This window comes from Schistocerca piceifrons, chromosome 7, assembly GCF_021461385.2.
Source record: "Schistocerca piceifrons isolate TAMUIC-IGC-003096 chromosome 7, iqSchPice1.1, whole genome shotgun sequence".
In the NCBI taxonomy this organism is placed as follows: Eukaryota; Metazoa; Arthropoda; class Insecta; order Orthoptera; family Acrididae; genus Schistocerca; species Schistocerca piceifrons.
The window spans coordinates 329,050,305-329,069,955 of NC_060144.1; the positions used below are offsets into that span (position 1 = coordinate 329,050,305).

General features: G+C 45.4%; 1 protein-coding gene across 1 annotated transcript in view; it reads right to left on the reverse strand.

Moving 5' to 3' along the window:
* LOC124805674 (ankyrin repeat and SAM domain-containing protein 1A-like) overlaps positions 1-19,651 on the reverse strand; it is a 586,984-nt gene that overhangs the window by 21,555 nt on the left and 545,778 nt on the right. Inside the window, exon 12 of the mRNA XM_047266244.1 lies at positions 2,967-3,210. Coding sequence (XP_047122200.1) covers positions 2,967-3,210 — 244 coding nt within the window. The remainder of the gene's footprint in view (positions 1-2,966; positions 3,211-19,651) is intronic.

The following is a 19,651-nucleotide window of genomic DNA, read 5'->3' on the forward strand; positions in this document are numbered from 1 at the left end:
ACTGGTGAGAAATCCACCTGCGTTAGGTTGGTGGCGGAAATGGCATCCTTGGGTTTTTCGGGCCACGTGGAACGTGGAGGAGGCTGGAGAGGAAAAAGGGATGCAGTCTGCCACCAGCACGGGAAGCATCCATAGCTGTGCTCCAGTCGAAGAAGGGTGAGTTAGACTGACCGCGAGGCGCGTTGTTACTTGGCGAGAGGAGAGCTGTTAGTTTATGGTCTCGCCTTTCAGCTCTGGAAGATTGCTTTGCCTTGTCGCAGCCAGGAATGCAAAACTTCGGCAAATTTTTCTTTTAGTAAATTTCTATAGCAGACTTGGATCCACCGGAAAAGCGTCACACAAAGGGCTCAAATGGTTCAAATGGCTCGGAGCACTATGGGACTTAACAGCTATGGTCATCAGTTCCCTAGAACTTAGAACTACTTAAACCTAACTAACCTAAGGACAGCACACAACACCCAGCCATCACGAGGCAGAGAAAATCCCTGACCCCGCCGGGAATCGAAACCGGGAACCCGGGCGTGGGAAGCGAGAACGCTACCGCACGACCAGTCACACAAAGGTGTCGATAAGAAGTGAGCACTCGCTTCTGTATGAATGTCTGTTTGCCTTCAGCTGTGCCTGTACAAGCTTTCATTTTTCTAAATATTAATAGCTTTGCCTTCTCGGAAATTTTCCTTGCTTTATGTGTCTTTCGTCTGTGGGGAGCCAACCACGTGGTTGAACATTAGAGTTTGTTGGGCTACCGTCATCACTAACTGTCCGTACTCATGTTTGTTTTAAAGAATGTTAACTGTTCATGATTGTGTGATGTGATATTGTTGCATCTTGGCCACAATACCTAGAAATTGCGTCTCCTCAAACCACGTGGGCACGCGGGTGTACTGCGAAACGTGTACCGTTTCACGAGTTATTGCGATCAGTTATCAGGCAACAGCAGTTGTATGAATGGTTCACACCAATGATTTTAGATGTAGATTATAACGGTGAATGTATCGATGATTTTCTTTAATGTTTTAGGAATTAATGTTATCAGGAATTGTGCACATGCCTCACATCCTTATCTTAGGAATAAATGATTTTATCTACAATTTTCTCTTCTGTTCCGAGGTTACGTTTTTGCACCTAAACCATTCACCTCGTAGCCTTCCCGTTAGCACATCCAACGCGTTTGCTTAAGCACAGGTCCAGTGATTAGTTTCCCCTTGTGTTTTATAACAAATGCTTTAGATTAAGTCTTATTTTCTGGTGTGTTGCTGGGAGCTGATCTTATGCAGTGTTCATGCATTTTCCATTTTATTTTGAATGTTTGATTGTCGTGAACAGTGCACGGGCAATACTATTAATTACATCGCATCCCCTATGAGCGACATTAGAACGTATGCACTTTTGTGAGTTTTTGGTCTGTGATCAAATTAATTTATTTTCCGACTCGACCAAACCTTTGTTTAGTTGTATGGTTAGAGTCGGTGGCGACCCTAATCTTCTCACGTTAATTTCACAATCAATAAGCATTTCCATTCCCACTCTTAACCTAATAACCCGTAGAAACAGGTTAGTTACAGCACCACATTCTACAATTATCCTTAATTTATGAGCACGAGTGTATATTGTCAAAGCACCTGAAGATAAGCCCCCAGGGCTCGAAACGCATCGTGCATTTTAATTAAAATTGGGATCCTTTCGAAAATACGTGTTCGCAGAAAAAAGTGTTTTTCGGTGAGTGTGAGAGAAATTTTGTTCTGGCCCTCGTATCCCCTATGAGCGACATTAGAACGTATGCATTTTTGTGAGTTTTTTGTCTGTGATCAAATTAATTTATTTTCCGACTCGACCAAACCTTTGTTTAGTTGTATGGTTAGAGTCGGTGGCGACCCTAATCTTCTCACGTTAATTTCACAATCAATAAGCATTTCCATTCCCACTCTTAACCTAATAACCCGTAGAAACAGGTTAGTTACAGCACCACATTCTACAATTATCCTTAATTTATGAGCACGAGTGTATATTGTCAAAGCACCTGAAGATAAGCCCCCAGGGCTCGAAACGCATCGTGCATTTTAATTAAAATTGGTATCCTTTCGGAAATACGTGTTCGTAGAAAAAAGTGTTTTTCGGTGAGTGTGAGAGAAATTTTGTTCTGGCCCTCGTATCCCCTATGAGCGACATTAGAACGTATGCATTTTTGTGAGTTTTTTGTCTGTGATCAAATTAATTTATTTTCCGACTCGACCAAACCTTTGTTTAGTTGTATGGTTAGAGTCGGTGGCGACCCTAATCTTCTCACGTTAATTTCACAATCAATAAGCATTTCCATTCCCACTCTTAACGTAATAACCCGTAGAAACAGGTTAGTTACAGCACCACATTCTACAATTATCCTTAATTTATGAGCACGAGTGTATATTGTCAAAGCACCTGAAGATAAGCCCCCAGGGCTCGAAACGCATCGTGCATTTTAATTAAAATTGGGATCCTTTCGAAAATACGTGTTCGTAGAAAAAAGTGTTTTTCGGTGAGCGTGAGAGAAATTTTGTTCTGGCCCTCGTATCCCCTATGAGCGACATTAGAACGTATGCATTTTTGTGAGTTTTTTGTCTGTGATCAAATTAATTTATTTTCCGACTCGACCAAACCTTTGTTTAGTTGTATGGTTAGAGTCGGTGGCGACCCTAATCTTCTCACGTTAATTTCACAATCAATAAGCATTTCCATTCCCACTCTTAACGTAATAACCCGTAGAAACAGGTTAGTTACAGCACCACATTCTACTATTATCCTTAATTTATGAGCACGAGTGTATATTGTCAAAGCACCTGAAGATAAGCCCCCAGGGCTCGAAACGCATCGTGCATTTTAATTAAAATTGGTATCCTTTCGGAAATACGTGTTCGTAGAAAAAAGTGTTTTTCGGTGAGCGTGAGAGAAATTTTGTTCTGGCTCTCGTAAAGGCAAGACGTACTTACCTCGGTGCGAGGAATCAGGGAGCGCGGAGGGTCGTTCCGAGAGTAGCGAGCCGGAGCGCTGCCGGTACTTACCGGCGAAGGGCGCGTCGGCGAGGAACTCCTCGACGTTGTTGTCGGTGGAGACGCTCTTGTCGGAGAGCGAGACGCTGCTGGAGAGGCTGCCCGAGGAGGCGGCCAGTGACGGGCACAGCAGCAGCTCCTCCTCCGTCTCGGTCTCCATGTCGCGCGACCGCCGCTTGTACTCCTGCGGACAGCGCCGACACGACGCGGTGAGAGCGAGCCACGCCGGCGTCGACAGCGGCCAAGACGCCGCCGCCAGCAGCCGCATGGCTGGCCGGGGGGGGGGGGGGGGGGCGCTGCTCAGGGGAGGGGGTGCTCTGTTCTGGCTAGGCGCGGGACACCTCCAATCCAACTGGCCGCAGCGGGAGGAGGGTCAGACAACTGATTTGCTCTTGCACGAGACGGAATATCCTGCAAATCTGGCAGCCCAACACATATAAGAAAGCCTAAGATGATTCCTCGTCCAATTAAGTCTTTAATGGGCGGAAATATCAAATATACACTGAGAGTGCGCTGGCTCTTAAAAACATTGTGAGGCGACTTTCAAGGCGGCACAAAAACTGCAGCACTCGAGAAGGAGGAAGATACTGCAGCTTACAGTTCCGCTGCACTTCCAGGACAGCATCCAGCAACTGATTTTCTGTCCAGCACCCACGAAAACTAATGTAACAATTCTACACATATACGAAGCCTAAAAAACTACTAAAAGCTTTACCGTATTTGTTCAGCAACTGGCTACATGAATCTACGTTACTGGGTGAAAATATTGAATATAGGATGTGGGTGCTCTGTCTGAAGCCTTAAAGCCGGTGCGAGGGAACTTACGCGGCGGCACACAAGGGCAACACGCCAGGAGGAAGAGGATTCTGCGGCATGCAGTTCAGTGGCACTCACACAAAAGCACGGAGCAACTGACTTCGTCTGCAGGAGACACACAACTCTACGTATCTTACAATGCAACACATATACAACTGCCACAAAAATACAGACTGCAGTGTGCTTGTTCAGCAACTGGCCTCGCGATTCTTCGGTCAATTCTGACGTTAATGAGCACACCGGTGTAAGCTGGAACGCTTGCCTCCAAAAGCCTCCCTAGCTTCATTTACGCAGCCGGGAGATAAGTGGAGAGTGGCTTTTTCATCGTACCTGCAGCGAAGAATGGTGTGCGAAGGTCCCTGGCGACAAGAGCACTGAATGTCTCAGCCAGGGTTCCGCACTGGGTTCACGCGTTCCGGCGACACGCAAACAGGAAATCCTCTCGCAGTGCGGTTGACAGCTTCCTCAAAGTTGCCGGTTATGTGAGGTCGGTAACATATTACCCACACCCGCAGAATACGCGGAAGGATTACGCAATGGCGAGACCTAGCGTCGCAATACACCACAGTTTACTGGAACGGAAGCAAAGTCAGAGTCTGAAGAAACGAATAAAACCCCTTTCTTCGTGGGTTAAAAACACTTTTGTGTATCACATTACAATGTGCAATAGCTCTGTGACAGCTGCTGCCATTGAGATCAGCATACGATGCAAGAAAGTTCAGCGTATCTTGCTGGGCGGGCTTCTTGACGTTCGGGCGCCTGCATCGGGGACAGGCGATTCCGCACCTAGCGGCTTCGTGCCAAGTGTAAAAGGAGTGAGATCAAACAGAAAGTATTCGACAGTTACAAGCTTCCGAAATTGAGATTTTGAACAAACTGAACTGACAAGATAGTTTCTCCCCGTTGGAGTACCGACTACTGTTGTAAGATTTGCGGCTACTTATCTTGAAAGTCTTGTAACGCTGAGGCCAGAGCACAGTTGTGAACCAGTGCCAGCCATGGCTGCAGTCTGCCGTCTCCTAGACGCTTCTTCACGGCAGACGAGGACAACACTGACGGGCACGGGAGGCAGCAGGAGTTGGGACGACGGCTGGCATTTTTAAAATACCGCACGTGTCCCTTGGAAAGGCCATGCGCTGCCCGCCTGGCATTTACGACCTCTGCCGAAGTTGCGGCGGCCTTTCTGCAGGGGGCAAGTATCGGCACCGCTGCGGCCTTCGTGGCCTTCGGATAAAAGTACCGCCGGCCGCGGTGTCCGAGAGGTTCTAGGCGCTTCAGTCCGGAACCGCGCGACTGCTACGGTCGCAGGTTAGAATCCTGCCTCGGGCGTGGATGTGTGTGCTGTCCTTAGGTTAGTTAGCTTTAAGTAGTTCTAAGTTCTAGGGGACTGATGACCTCAGAAGTTAAGTCTCATGGTGCTCAAAGCCATTTGAACCATTTGATAAAAGTACCGCCTCGCAAAACTAGTGTTTACCGTCTCCCGCCACGAGGTTTAAACTTGTCGTTACTGTGTGTGTGGCCGGTCGGTGTGGCCGAGCGGTTCTAGGCGCTTCAACCTGGAAACTCGCGACCGCTACGGTCGCAGGTTCGAATCCTGCCTCGGGCACGGATGTCTGTGATGTCCTTAGGTTAGTTAGGTTTAAGTAGTTCTAAGTTCTAGGGGACTGATGACCTCCGATGTTGAGTCCCATAGTGCTCAGAGCCATTTGAACCATATTTTGAACTGTGTGTGTGTACAATACAGATCACTAGAACCGTTCAATAAGGTTTTTGTTACAAAACGGGTGCTGAATTTTAAAATGAAGCCAGTTTTTCGCCATCTGGTTCATTTTTATTTGATATGCTACCCTCTACCTATAGAAATTTTTGAAAACACCGCTTATGGGCTAATCTTCCGTGGTTTAACATAAATATGCCGCAGATGTCTTCGTTGATCATCGAAATATGTACAAATAATTACCATCAGTTCAGAAATCTTTCAGGAAATAAAAGTGTTTTGGCAGCACTGCCAATGAGTCATGCTTCTCATGTTCTGTTTGTTTTCACTTCCATCTCAGTGACTGCTTGCTGTTTTTAAGTGCGTGAAGATTTGTAGTACGTGCTTTTTATCAATTTAGTAGAGGAAACGCCTTCTACAAGTGAAAATAGTGCAGTTTCTTTAAGGTTAACTGTGAAATCGCAAATTTGGGAACTTAATCCTCTTGTAAACAAATGCTACAAACTTTATTTCCGATGTAAGTGTGACGATCAGTACAAGAATTCCTCCCCCCCCCCTTTCCCCCCCCCCCGCCCCCCCTCCCAGATATATCCTGTTAGTACTGTACTACGCGCATGCCAAGATGGTTAAAAGGATTATTTTATATGTACTTTGCTGTTCCCATCATTCGGAGGAACCCGACGCACAATACAATGGACTGTTAATTTTGTCTGACAAAAATAGGTGGAATCGTATCTACAACAAGGAAAACTTTGGAATATCGTAATTAACCATCTGCTGTAATGCCTGTATATCACAGTGAAGAATTGCCGATATCAGTGTCTCCTGAGATGTTATAGTGAAGCCGCGCGGAATTAGCCGAGCGGTGTGAGGCGCTGCAGTCCTGGACTGTGCGGCTGGTCCCGGCGGAGGTTCGAGTCCTCCCTCGGGCATGGGTGTGTGTGTTTGTCCTTAGGATAATTTAGGCTACGTAGTGTGTAAGCTTAGGAACTAATGACCTTAGCAGTTAAGTCCCATAAGATTTCACACACATCTAAATATTTGTTACAGTGAGAGGAGACGAATACAGTAACGAATGCGCCAAAGACAGCGAAGAATCTGTGCGTAACGAACCAAAATTTCAAGACCACACTCAATCAAATGAGCCACACTTCTCGTCCCAAGTGGATGTAAGCGATTTTATTCGTGATTTAAAATTCGTCTCAGCAATAGGCTGTGCTTTCAGATTCGTGTGTATAAGGATGGATCTCCTTCTTCTTCACGACATGGGAGGGTTTAAAGTGACCACCATGCTACGTTTTCTGAATATTTCTCCAAGAAAGCTGACCTGCTTTTTCATAATGATGTTTGGTCTACCATGGAGACACTTGGCCATGACTTCAGAGTAAAAACTGGTGGTTGTTCTTTGACTCCAACAAAGTTAGTCTGAAAGCAGTACTTCTTCAAAATGGGGACAAATTCCTTTCTTTTCTGATTGCTCATGTAGTTAATCTGAAGTTGACATATGAGATTTTAAGCTGATTCTCAAACTTAACCAGTACGCGGAAACACTCTAAGACAAAAAAGGCGCACCACGAAGCAGTTGTGCAAATTGGCCGCGAACTGATATTCACATCGACGAAAAATGTAAAATTGTAAACTTTGGCGGCCGATGGATGAATGTGTGACGTTGCAGCGTAATTTCATCACCCAGTTGGCAAGGATAGTAAGCGGGGAACACGCCGATACCACGGCATAAAGTCTTCGCGTATTTCATTCCGTGTACTCAGCTGGACAGTTACTATGCCTCGCAGACAGACGCTTGAACAACATAAGCAGATGTCATCATTTCAGACAGTACATGTAGTTGTGCTCCACGAAAAAGGTTAGATAATTGCAAATCGCTCGAATTTTGAATAGAAGCGACGCCACTAACCAACGATGTTGGCGGGAATGGGTGAACCGTGGCCGAACGCAGCATCAAGAAGGAAGTAGTTGACGTAGACTCGACACAGGGAGATGAGGGAACGTGAGGTCCGGGCAACTGTCAGAGACATCCTCTGAGCTCCGGATTCATCATTAAAAGTCGAAACCCTCAGCTGCCGACAGGTGTTGTTGATATACCTCAATGGGGACAGCTGAAAATGTGTGCCCCGACCGGGACTCGAACCCGAGATCTGCTTGCATGGCAGACTCTCTAACCATCGGAGCCACCGAGAACACAGATGAATAGCGCGACTGCAGGGACTTATCCCTTGCACGTTTCCCGTGAGACCCACATTCCCAACTGTCCACAAGCTACACTACTGGCCATTAAAATTGCTACACCAAGAAGAAATGCAGATGATAAACGGGTATTCATTAGACAAATATATTATACTAGAACTGACATGTGATTACATTTTCACGCAATTTCGGTGCATAGATCCTGAGAAATCAGTACCCAGTACGTGATAGAAAGGCAGAAAAATAACCATCGCGTTTGCGCCCCATCCTCATGTCCACACAGTCAGTGAGGTTGCCCAATTTGTTGTTGTATTAACGCGGACCTCCCAATGTGTCTACGGGGAATGGCGTACACTCGCTGCAGTACAAAGGCGGATGGCGGTCCGATGCGTAGTAGAAGGAGCATTCTGCCATGCAACCCCACCAGACAATAGTTTCATTCTGCCTCATCCGTCGATAGCATGCGCAACGGAATGCGTGCAGGACATTTAGCATTGATTTAAATGTTAGTTCAGGTACGGTAAGTTTAACAAACCACTGTAGCGTTCATTATCGATGATATAATGCAAATTATGTATACTAAAGGTGGAGGGGGCAGAAAAGGAAGAGACTTTCGATGTAAGCTGCATCGGGACTTCATGCGGAACCAGCGGCGACGAGCGAAAATGTGCTGCACCGTGATTCGAACCCGAGATCTCCCGCTTACGAGGCAAATGCGTTATCCATTGGACCATCCGGACACGATGTTTATCGCACCTACGCAGACTCCTTGGTAATCCCTGCAGGAGGTCGGACGTAATTGTGCATCCGCACTGGAGGTGGTGGAGTCATTGCTCATCGAGGCGAATCGATTATATGAATGCATTGTGTTTTTTCTATCTGGTATGCATATATAACTTTTCTGTTTCCCTCAGCAGACGCGAATGCGTTGCACATGTGAACTGAAACCGTCGTAGAACGGAAACGGCACGTTTCCGGATATGGGTTCATATTCAAAACATTACGAATATGTGCTCATTCCCTTCTATAAGTCCTAAAAGTTGGTAACGGGAATTTCCCAATACCCTGTACGCTAGCTGGTTATTTGGAATCAGCACCATAAGAGAGATCGACGCGGAGACGTGACAGAATGGCAGTAAGGAAACATCCCCACAGTCTCGTACCTTGCAAAACGGCACTGATCACAGCGGAGCATGACGCTTCAATGGATCAAACAACACAGGAACTACACAACAGCTGACTGTAGGAGCGCGATGTAGTCCGACGAGTCACGACTCCTCATCTCTTCAAATGGTGGAAGGCGTAGAGTCCACCAAAAGCCGAATGAGGTCATTAACCCGCTATAAGTGAAAAGCATAATTCAAGAGGGAAGTGGTTTTCGTACGCTTCATATAATTCACCGTGATCGCAAAGCAATATATTTATTTCAACGTTCTCGGACCAAGCGTTGCCGTTTCTCGCAGATCCTCGTGATATGCTGTGAACGCTCTCGTCTTCCAGGAAACAACAGCCGTCTTCTTAGTAGTGCACGCATACGTTCCTCGTTTGACGAACACCCGGGCACTCTATCGTACCTCGACTGGCTCGTTAAATCACCCGATCTTAAAACCACAGATAATGGCTGGGGCTATTTGCAACAGCGCGTGGATCCAGTCCATTATCAAGGCTAGAGGCAACGTTACACGGTATTAGCATCATGTCTCCTGCGGGTGACTAATTTTTTGGCAGCTGCGCTTATTAATAATGTATTTCCCAATTTATTATACTCCAGCTACAATCTGCAAGCAGGCGATCTTCAGTACTATCTCAGTACCAGATCAGAGTGTCTAACAGCAGTTATGAACTTCATTTTGCAAGCAGTTTATAACTGGACAAACAAAATAGGACTTAGGCTGAAATATAATAAATCGCATGCCATACATATAGTGAATCAGTGTCTAATCAGTCCACATCTGTTGCACCTCTTTCCTAAATAATACACAAATCACTTTCGGTCCTTCAGGGATCTTTTTAGAACACTTGGATGAACACTTACTGTGTGTGAAAACACTGTATATGTGCCGCGTGGTGTATGTGTCGTTTCATATTATTTACAAAACAAAAATATCAAGATGAAAAAGTTTCAGGGGATAGTGTTGCCAATTTTTGGTAACTGCGTTGTCCTGTGCGGTGGTCCAAACTGTTACAGATTCAAGCGCAGGGACGTCACTTGAAATTACCGCGTAATTTCAGGTAACATACCCATTGCCCTCGTTCTTTAACTGAACCTATCTCTTGAAATAACAATAGCCTCCTTATACTTCTGAGATCAAACACGTCACAATCGCCAAGCTCAGAGTAGTTATACTAACATAAGCCATAAACATTTTTTAGTTTCTTGTCTTCATTGTATCTGATGTATTGCCTTTAATTGTCACGTAAGTGCGCGTTTGTCTAAACTAAAAACTTTCAGGTATCTAATCTAGTTTAAGAGAGCGCTAGATAGTCTGCCAAGTACAAATAAGCGAATAAATAAGTAAACAAAGCTATAGCACCTACTTCCTGCAGAGCTTGCCCAATGTTCTAAATATATTGTACCACAGGTTGCGGGGATGTGAGTTATGAAAGGTTAACGAATTTCTGTATTTGCTGCTCCGAAGAAGTGACTGTTGTCTAGTCATCATTTAAAAAGAAACATTTACTGATTTACGTAAGTCATCTTTATTCCACTACTAATATTATTTCTCTCTGTTGTTATTATCTTCGTGGACGATGCAGAGAAAGAGCAATTGGCGGGAGCCCTTCGTGTGAACTAGAATTTCTTCAATTTTAGGCCAATGTCACTACGCACGACATATGAAAGACAGAAAAATACATGCATCGCATTGGGGGATGATCGTTGGAATTTTCATAATCGTCCGTGGCGCGTAACATCTTAACTGTACCACTTTCTCCGTATTTCACCACATTTGTGACGCTCTAGCGTTGACAAAATAATTTGGAAGTGAATCACGCCGTTCTTCTCTTAACCCTTTCCATATATCTATTACATTGCCTCGCACGGGTGTAAGAACCATGAAAAACACTCATGAATCGGTTGAATGAGGGGTTTTGTAAGCACGTACGGTGATGAATTACATTTCCTTATAGCTTTTTCGATGAATTTTAGTTTGGCATCTCTTTCCCTGCAACTAGACTCATATGATTTTCCACCTTACATCGCTCCACGATCTGGCGATGTTTAGAACTGTACTTATTAGCATGTAGTTCACAATAGTTTTTCCCACGAAACCAAAATGCATGGGATACATTCTATCATGATAATAGACAGACGAGTAAAAACATTGTGACCAATTGCTTAATAACGTGTTGGTTCACATTTTGAACGCATTACAAGAACTATTCAGCGTGGCACGGATACAACAAATCCTTGGTATGTTTCTGGAAGTATGTGGCACCTGACGTAACTTACAGGCCGGAGGTTTGTCGGTATGGAGCTGGTCGCCGATAGCACGCCATTGTGTTCCACTGGGTTCATATGAGCCAAATCTAATGGCGAAGACATCAACGTGTATTACCTATCATGCTCCTCAAGCCACTGTAACACGATTCTGGTTGGTTCAAATGGCTCTGAGCACTATGGGACTTAACATCTATGGTCATCAGTCCCCTAGAACTTAGAACTACTTAAACCTAACTAACCTAAGGACAGCACACAACACCCAGCCATCACGAGGCAGAGAAAATCCCTGACCCCGCCGGGAATCGAACCCGGGAACCCGTGCGTGGGAAGCGAGAACGCTACCGCACGACCATACGATTCTGGTCTTGTTAGTTATCGCGTTCGTATACGCCATCGCCGTCGGAGAATACATTAAACATGAAGGGATGCCGGTGGTCACAATAAGGATTTACGTGGACCACATCTATGATACTACCTTTCGTTACTACTATAGGTGAAACAGAATGGGAATGCTACCATGGCATAATACCGCAACCACTGCACTGAACCCAAGGCACGCTGCATGTTTCGAGCAGCCGTTCACCTCGATAACGGTGTATTCGGACTTGCTGTCACGAATGGATCGCGGATGTGAGTAGAAATTGATGAGACTGCATAAGATGAACATGTAGGAAAGCAACCTAACGTCAGCCAGGGCGCTGGAAAGCAGGAGAGGTTGCGTTTTTGTGGCAAAGGGCGCTGGAGCTACATGGCCAGCTACGACAGAATGTTCTGGAAGGACGAAAGGACACGGGAGGCGCGCGTGATCGCTGGGGATTGCATCAGACAAGCCTAAATAAGCAGGGCCGCTGGTGCTGTTAGAGAGATTCCTTCGACAGTTGCCTCAGACGCTGGACCTGAATTACTCTGCCCTCGGGACGAGACTTAGTTACTCGTGACGCTTAGCTGCACAGGGTACATGCAGGATTGCACAACTTACAATCAGTGCGTTGGTGCCTCTTAGGGTTCGTCAGTGGTCTTATCCTACCTCGTGTTTCATCTCAGTTATTTCATCAGAAGTATACGTCCCTTATCACACCGAGTTCCCTTATCTGCAAAGAATTTCCAGCTTGTTTTCCAGCACCAGGACTGCGAATTGGACGAGCCACCTCATTACTGGATTTAGCGTCTAGTTCCCATCCTGATACGCTCGCAGGAAACTACAGACGCGACAATGTCTATAGACCTGGTGTAACAAGTAATGTGATTCATACAACCAGGTGACACGTTTCCGTTGCCCCACGGCCCATTCTCGATGATGTCGAGCTCACTGCAAGCGTAACTGACGATGTCGTTGGGTCAATTCGGAAATACGTGAAGTTTGTCTGCTGCGGAGTATCATGTTCAACAATGTGCGCAGAATGGTGTGCTCCCAGACATTTGTGCACTGTCGTCAGAGCTTCCACATATCGCCTCCTTTCCTACTTTACAGAGCGGGCAAGACCTCCATGTTCTGTGATGAGTCGTGGACGTCCTGCATTATAGATCGGGCTGACCTCTGTCCTTCACACTGTGGGATGGGACGTGCATGTATAACACCTTATCGCATTCTCGTGGTTTCATCGACCTTCAATCACTTTTCATAGGTTTCGCGACAGTAACACACCAACAGGCGATCAGATTTGTCGTTGCCGAGTTGCTACTTTCTAGGCGCTCGACCACAACTATCCGCTATTTCTCAGAACCGTTTATGTCAGTAGATTTCTCCATTTGCGTCCCGTATCGTAGCTACAAAGATTTCCCGTTCGTCGCTGCTCTGCTTATATACTTTCTTTACCGCTTCACATCTACATCAACATCTACCGATAATCCACAATCCCATTATGACACGTGGTGCAGTATACCCCGTACCACTACTAGTCATTTCCTTTCCTGTTCCATTCGCAAATAGAGCGAGGGGAAACCAACTGCTTGTATGCCTCCATATGAGCCCTAGTTTCTTGTATCTTCGTGGTCCTTATGCGCAATGTATGTTGGCACCAATAGGATCGTTCTGCAGTAAGCTTCAAATAGTGACCCTCGAAAAGAACGTTGCCTTCCCTCTAGGGATTCCCTTTTCAGTTCCCGAAGCATTTCTTTAACACTTGTGTGTTGTTAGATCCTACTGCTGACAATTCTAACAGGCTCCCTATGAATTGCTTCGATGAATTCCTTTAATTCGACCTGTAAAGGATCCCAAACACTCGAGCAGCAATCAAGAATAGGTCGCACTAGAGACCTTTATAAGTGAACCACATTTTCCTAGAATTCTATCAATAAACCGATGTCGACCATTCACCTTCCCTACCACAAACCTCACATGCTCTTTCCATTTCATATCGCCTTACAATGTTACGTTCAGATACTTAAACCGCGTGACTCTGTTCAGTAGGAAACTACTGATGCTGAATTCGAACATTATGGGTTTGTTTTCCCTCCACATCCGCATTAATAATTTCTACATTTAGAGTTAGAAGCCATTCATCACACCAACTAGAAATTTGGTGTAAGTCATCTTGTATCCTCCTACAGTCATCCAATTTCGGCACCCTATCGTAATCCACAGCATCGTCAGAAAACAATCGCTGATTGTTGCCCATGCTGTTCGTCAAATCATTCATGTACACGGAGAATAACAGCGACCCTGTCGCACTTCCCTGTGGCATTCAACATGATACCTTTATCTCTGATGAGCACTCACCGTCGAGGACAACATGGTCCTATTACTTAAGAAGTCTTCGAGTCACTCTCGTATCTGTGAACCTATTCCAGATGCTCGTATCTTCTTTAGCAGCCTACAATGGCGCACCTTATCAAACTCTTTTCGGAAATCTAGAAATATGCTATCTGCCTGTTGCCCTTCATCCATAGTTCGCAGTATATCATGTGAGAAAAGGGCAAATCTGTGTTTCGCACGAGCGAAGCTTTCTAAAACTATCCTACCTCACGCCCGCCCGGTCGCCCGGTTAGCCGTGCGGTCTAACGCACCGCTTTCCGGGGGGGGAAGGTCTGCTGGTCCCCGGCACGAATCCGCCCGGCGGATTAGTGTCGAGGCATGGCGTGCCGGCCAGTCTGTTGATGGTTTTTAAGGCAGTTTTCCACCTGCCTCGGCGAATGCGGGCTGGTTCCCCTTAGTCCGCCTCAGTTACACTATGTCGGCGATTGCTGCGCAAACACTTTCTCCACGTGCGCGTACACCGTAATTGCTCTACCCCGCAAACATTTGGGTTACACTCGTCTGGTGTGAGACGTTCCCGGGGAGTCCACTGGGGGCAGAACCGCACAATAACCCTGGTTTGGTGTGTGTGTAGGAGGGGGTGGGGGGTGGTGGGGTGAGTGGACTGCTGTAGCCTGTTGTGGGGTTGTCAACCACTGAGGGGTACAGCGGGGACGAAACCTCCCCGTCGTTTCTAGGTCCCCAGTTCCATGCAATACAATACAATAGAATCCTAGTTCACAGAAATACGCTTCTCAGTCTCAAGGAAATTTATTATATTCGAACGGAGCATATATTCAAGGATTCTGCAAGAAACCGAAGTTGGCGATATTGGTCTATACTTTGCGGGTCCGTTCGTCTACCTTTCTTATGTACTGGAGGAGTCGCCTGCGCTTTTTTCCAGTCACTTGGGACTTTGTGCTGGGCGAGAGAGTCAAGATAAATTCAGGCTAGGTAAGGGGCTAACGCTGTAGAGTATTCTTTGTAAAACCGAATTGGGATTCCATCCTTCCATCCGGACCTTGTGATTTATTTGCTTTCAAATCTTTCAGTTGCTTCTCTATGCCAGGGATGCTTATTACTACTTCGACCATACGGGAATCTTTTCGATGGTTATACGGCAGTATGTATGTACGGTTCTCTTGCGTGAGTACACATTTTCGAAGTGCCACGAACTGATATTCAGTCTTGCCGTAGACGGTGGTCATAATGTTTTGGCTCGTGAGTGAACTACAACTGAGAAGACATCACATACATGTTGAAACAAATACTGACATCCTCTGCATGAGACCATTGAAATGATTAAATGGCGACGTGTGATAATTTGTGCCGGACGTGGACCGGAACCTGCATTTCCCGCTTTTATGCGAGCAGTTTTCTTCACCCATTCGGCTATCCGAGTACGTTTCAAGTCCGGCCTAAATTCCCAACTTGTCGCTCACTATTGCCTGGTTTTCCATCTCAGTCTTGGTGGTCGTACAGCTGTTTCTCTTTTCTGCAAAGACCTGTTTAATTTTCCTGTAGGCGATGTCTATTTTTCTTATAGTGATACATGCTTCTAAATCCTTACTTTTGTGCTCTAGCCATTCCTGTTTAGCCATTTAGACTCAGAGAAAGCTTTCGACAATGTTGAGCGTCTGAAATTTTGAAGGTGGCAGCGTTAAAATACAGGGATCAAAAAGCTATTTACAACTTGTGCAGAAACCAGACAATAGTTATAAGGTCACGAAAGGAACCAGTCGTCGAGAAGGGAGTGGAGATAGGGTTGTGGCCTATTCCCAATCTTATGGAATCTGTACATTGAGCAGCTTCCTGTCAATCTCATTTTTTAGACATTTGTACTCTCTTTCGTCTGCTTCATTTGCTGCAATTTTATATTTTCACCTTTCCCCAATTAAATTCAATATCTCCTGTGTTATCCAAGGATTCCTACTAGGTATTGTTACGTATCTGATCCTCAGCTGCCTTCGCTGTTTCATCTCTCGAAGCTAACCATTCCTCTTTTGCTGTAATCCTTTCCCCTGTACGGGTCAATCGTTGCCCAACGCTCTGTATCTTACAACTTATCCAGGTCCCATCTCATTAATTTTCTATCATTTCGCAATTCCCTTAGTTTTAATCTGCAGTTCATAACCAATGAATTGCGATCAGAGCCCACATCTGCCCCTGGAAATGTCTTAAAACTTAAAATCGGGTTCCGAAATCTCTATCTCACAATTATATAATCAGTCTGAAACCTTACGGTGTCTCGATGTCTCTTCCAAGTATAAAACCTTCTCTCAAATTCTTAAACAAAGTGTCAGAGAAGATTAAATTGTGCTCTGCACAAAATTTTACTGCGCAGCTTCCTCTTTCATTCTTTCCCCCAGTACATATTCACCTACAGTTTTTCCTTTTCTTTCTTTTCCCTATCTGCCTTGGCTAGGCAGAGAGGTAAAAATTGACGCACGTTAATGGAACAACAGGGGTCTTTATAGAAATTAAAAAGTGCACAAAATTACCAAAGGATTGCGCTTCGTATGATACAAAAGCAATAATTAGCATAACAATTGATGTTTTTTACAACAAGTACTCAACGTATCGGCGGTAATCAACAATACCTATAATCGAGGAACAATATTGTGAACACCTGTCAGTACGTACGGTGAGCAATTACCATCGGATTTTGTCTTTTAGCATCCCTACTGAGGTCGGACGAACGCGGTGGACTTGCTAATTTAGATAACCCCACAACCAATAATCGCCCTGACTGACTTTTGGGGACCTGGGTGGCAAAGCATAACGGAAGTGGCGGCTCAGCACGCAATGATCGCCAAACGATGTGCGCAAGACATCATTCCCACGTGAAGCAATATGGGGTGGAGCACCATCTTGCGTGAAAGGTGTACTTTCCAGCAGATGTTTATGAGCTAGGCTAGGGATGATACGATTCTGTAACGTATCATCGTCCAACTCTCTCTCATGCGTCGTCAACAACGTGTTGCTGTCCAACACCATCTGTTGGCCGCTTTCTGCACTCATTTTTGGGTTCAATAAAACCCCTTGTCGGTTCAGGTACGTGTGTCAAGAGTTACCCCTCTACCTGCATTATTTCGAGAATCAGTGCATTTTTCAAATGTTAACGGACTTTCAGATCACCCTGTACATACTCTTATACGTCCGAGGAATCACGAATATGTGGGGAATGTGTGACATGTCCGAAAGAACAAAATGGTTCAAACGGCTCTAAGCACTATGGGACTTAACGTCTGAGGTCATCAGTCCCCTAGACTTAGAACTACTTAAACCTAACTAACCTAAGGACATCACACACATCCATGCCCAAGGCAGGATTCGAACCTGCGACCGCAGCAGCAGCTCGGTTCCAGACTGAAGCGCCTAGAACCGCTCGGCCACAGCAACCGACCCGAAATAACAGACACCATACAATAGTGAAATCACATCCCGCTGCGTGCGGGGCTAAGGTCCGCTTTGCCGCGTAAATGAGTGCTTCGTTCACGGACCGAACAGGCCCTGATGAAGACTTCATCTACCTCGCAAGTACAAGGGTATTCATAAAGTTTTAATCACCACATCATAAATTAAAATTACGTAGTTAATTTTGTGTTTGTTTCCAACTACATGTCTGTAGTCCTGGTAAATACTAAAATCTCCGCGCTGGAGTATTGTAGCACGCCGCTAGAGCCGCCGAACTAAGATGGTAGAGTCCACTGATGGAGTGGAGCTTCGTGCGGTACATCTTTTTCTGGGACTGAACGAGAGCAACGATGCAGCATTTCTTGTTGAGTTGGTGGAAATGTATGTCAACAGGGCACTATCATATGACACAATGACTAGGTGACGCCGACGCTTCCATGTGGTCAGACAAGTCTGAAATATCAAGAACGAAGTGGTAGACCACGTCTCTGCGAAGAATCGGGGGTCACAAAAGTAGTGGGAGCCCTGGTGTTGGAATCCGCCGCATCAAAATCTAAGCTATTATTTAAAATGTAAAAATCAGTCGTGAACCAGTTTTTAGCATCTTGGACGATGTTTTGGACATGATAAAGGTCGCCAAGTATTGGGTTCGGCGACTGCTCACATCCATTCAAAAATTCCGTTGAACTGAGGTACTAGAGGACGTCAAAAAATAACTTACGGATGTCATCCCACGCTAAGGATATTGTACAACGAAAGTACCCCATTTTCAGAAGAGACTACATGTTCTCAGTTTCCTGCACATATAGTTCTGCAACAGTACAGGTAACAAGTGCATCACAGTGTGTGGGGGTAAATGTTGCGGCAACAGATATGTACGTGTGTCATTACGAGTATTGTGCGAGAAACTCCTAAATTGCACAGAAATTCACCGTGAAATCTGGCCTGTATATGGACCAACTGCAGTGTGCTTCCACCCGTGCCACACCACACAGACGACGTTGGTGTTGATCGGGAAGGAAAGCCATCGACATCGACCACAGACGGCACTGTCCAGGCAAAGGAGTAATGATTCGTAGCAGTTGCAGATTTTGCGACGATGAGGAAATTCACACATACGTTCTTCAATGGTTTCATGACCAAGGAGCGGAGTTCTATCGTCAAGGAATTGAACGACTGATAGAAAGTTCCGACCGTTGTTTATGGATAAAAATACAGAGCTACTATAAATCATTCATTCAAAGTTCTTTGTTTTGCGAAGTATTGCATGTACAAAAATGATTTATACTTGAGAAGATCCGTAAACTCACAGAGCTTGCACTGAGCACATCGTTTGGCGTTGAGAGTGTAGCGCCTTGACAAAGTAGCGACAAAGCAAGAAAAGAGTTTTTGTTTCTTGAAATACGCGTAGTTCTTATCTGTTATAACAGTGCAACCCGCATCAGAAGGAATTATAGGAAAGAACCGCCGTATAAAAAGAGCGTTGTGCCTTGATACCGACAATTTAGGGTCACTGGTTGCGTCTGTAAATAAGTAAGTGCCGATGGACCAAAGTGACAAATACTTCTTTTGTGAGAAAACTGTGACGAGTACCTTTTAACCTTGATATGTTGCAGTTGTGGTTGTTTCCAGGAATGACTGCTGATTCCGAGACCTTCATCTTCTAATAAGACGCAGCAGCCCTTCATTGTAGCATCGACGTTCGCCGCTACCTAAATGCCGAACGTCTGCGCCACTGCATTGGGTGTTGTGGTGAAGATGAAGTGGCTCTGTTCCCCCAGGCAACCTGACCTAACGCTATGTGACTTTTTGTTTTGAGGGCACATAAGGGACCGTGTTTAGGTACACCCACTGCCGAGGACACTGGAACAGCTCAGAGAAAGCATCAATACTCTATGTGACAGGGTGTTGCAACGTAAGATATGGAACAAACTGAACTGCCGCTTGGACCTTTGAGGTGTAAACAGAGGGGCACTCATAGCACATTTGTAGAGTGCAAACGGCAGACTTGGTGAGTTCTCGGTTCTATTCATACAACAATCATATCTGTACATGTGATACATCGAAAAACATGTTGTTGTTGTTGTTGTTGTTGTTGTTGTTGTGGTCTTCAGTCCTGAGACTGGTTTGATGCAGCTCTCCATGCTACTCTATCCTGTGCAAGCTTCTTCTTCTCCCAGTACCTACTGCAGCCTACATCCGTTTGAATCTGCTTAGTGTATTCATCTCTTGGTCTCCCTCTACGATTTTTACCCTCCACTCTGCCCTCCAATACTAAATTGGTGATCCCATGA